Consider the following 2004-nt stretch of genomic DNA (forward strand, 5'->3'; position numbering starts at 1 on the left):
CCCCCCCCTCAGGGGGGTTTGGCCCCCCCTCCCCCTCCCCGGAAGGTCCTCCAGGCCCCGCGGCAGATGAGGCCGAACCAGTAGAGTTGTGGGGCGAGGAGGGCGGCGGCGGCCGCGTTGTAGAGGGGGGGCAGCGCCCCGGGCACGGCCCAGAGGGGGAGCCCGCGCTGGCGCCCGTAGGCCCAGTACAGGTAGGGGAAGAGCAGCACCCGGCACAGCAGGAACGTCCCCAGCAGGGCCGCCCCGTTCAGCTTGTGAAGGGCCGTGTGCTGACGACGCAGCTGGGGGGGAGAACGAGGTGGGTTTGGGTGTTTTGGGGTCGTTTTGAGGTGTTTTGGGGTCTCCGGGGGGTGACAAACCCATGGAGACCTCAAATGTCCCCGTGGGGTGAGCAGGGGGTGGAGGAACCCGTGGTGGCCACATCTAATGAGGGATTGGGGGGGACAAGTTGGGATCCTCTACTGGGGACTTTGAGGTTGTTATGGGGTCATTTTGGGGTGTTTTGGGGTCTCCAGGGGGTGACAAACCCATGGAGACTCCAAATGTCCCCATGGGGTGAGCGGGGGGTGGAGAAACCCATGGTGGCCACATCTACCCAGGGTTTGGGGGGACAAGGTGGGACCATCTCTCATTGCTATGGGGTCACTATGGGGTTGTTTTGGGGTGTTTTGGGGTCTCCGGGGGGTGATGGAGAAGTGCAGACCCCAAATGTCCCCGTGGGGTGAGTCGGGGGTGGAGGAACCCGTGGTGGCCACATCTAATGAGGGTTTGGGGGGGACAAGGTGGGACCCTCCACTGGGGACTTTGAGGTTGTTATGGGGTCATTTTGGGGTGTTTTGGGGTCTCCGGGGGGTGACAAACCCGTAGGGACCTCGAAGGGTCTCGTGGGAGGAGGAGGAGGGGGAGGGCTGGTGGTGGGACACATCTACCCAGGGTTTGGGGGGACATTGTAGGACCATCTACTGGGGACTTTGAGGTTGTTATGGGGTCGTTTTGGGGTGTTTTGGGTTGTTTCGGGGGCGCTTTGTTGTGTTTTGGGGTGTTTTGGGATGTTTTAGGGTGGGTTTGGGTTGATTTGGGGTTATTTTAGGGGTGTTTCGGGTCAATTTGTGGTATTTTTTAGGGGTGTATCTGGGGTGGTTTGAGGTGGTTTTGGGGTATTTTAGGGGTGTTTTAGGGTGTTTTGGGGTGTTTCGGGTTGTTTGGGGTGTTTTGTGTTGGTTTGGGGTGGATTTTGGGTATTTTGGGGTGTTTGGGGTGTTCTGGGGTGGTTTGAGGTTGCTTTGGGGTATTAGGGGTGGTTTGAGGTGGTTTGGAGGTATTTTGGGGTGTTTTGGGGTGGTTTGAGGTGGTTTTGGGGTATTTTGGTGTTTTTTGGGTCGTTTGGGGTGTTTTGGGTTGGTTTGAGGTAGTTTTGGGGTGTTTTGGGGTGTTTGGGGTATTTTGGGGTGTTTTGGGGTGGTTTGAGGTGGTTTTGGGGTATTTTGGCTTGTTTGGGGTGTTTTGGGGTATTTTGTGGTGTTTGGGGTGTTTTGGGGTGGTTTGAGGTGGTTTTAGGGTATTTTGGTTTGTTTGGGTTGGTTTTGGTGCGTTTTGGTGTTTCTGGGTTGTTTTGAGGTATTTTGTGTTGGTTTGGGTTATTTTGGTGTGTTTTGGGGTGTTTCTGGGTTGTTTTGGGGTGTTTCGGGGCATTTTCAGGGTGGTTCAGGGTGTTTTGGGATGTTTCAGGGGTGTTTTGGGGTATTTTGGGTTGTTTTGGGGTATTTTTGGGGTATTTTGGGGTGTCTGGGTATTTCGAGTTATTTTGGTGTGTTTTGGAGTGTTTTGGGTGTTTTTGGGGTGTTTTCAGGGTGGTTTGGGGTGTTTTGGGGTATTTCAGGCTGGTTTGGGGGATTTTGGGTTGTTTCAGGGGTGTTTTGGGGTATTTTGGGGTGGTTTGGAGTTGTTTTGGGATATTTTGGGTTGTTTTCGGTTATTTTGGTGCGTTTTGAGGGTGTTTGGGGG

General features: G+C 54.5%; 1 protein-coding gene across 1 annotated transcript in view; it reads right to left on the minus strand.

The window, feature by feature from the left end:
- Positions 1-8: 8 nt before the first annotated feature.
- Positions 9-2004, minus strand: part of LOC113980826 (protein FAM57B-like) — a 2195-nt gene continuing 199 nt past the window's right edge. Inside the window, exon 2 of the mRNA XM_027708043.1 lies at positions 9-281. Within this exon, the coding sequence (XP_027563844.1) occupies positions 9-281 (273 nt within the window). The remainder of the gene's footprint in view (positions 282-2004) is intronic.

Source organism: Neopelma chrysocephalum, unplaced genomic scaffold, assembly GCF_003984885.1.
Source record: "Neopelma chrysocephalum unplaced genomic scaffold, ASM398488v2 Primary Assembly neopelma1_95330, whole genome shotgun sequence".
Taxonomy (NCBI): Eukaryota; Metazoa; Chordata; class Aves; order Passeriformes; family Pipridae; genus Neopelma; species Neopelma chrysocephalum.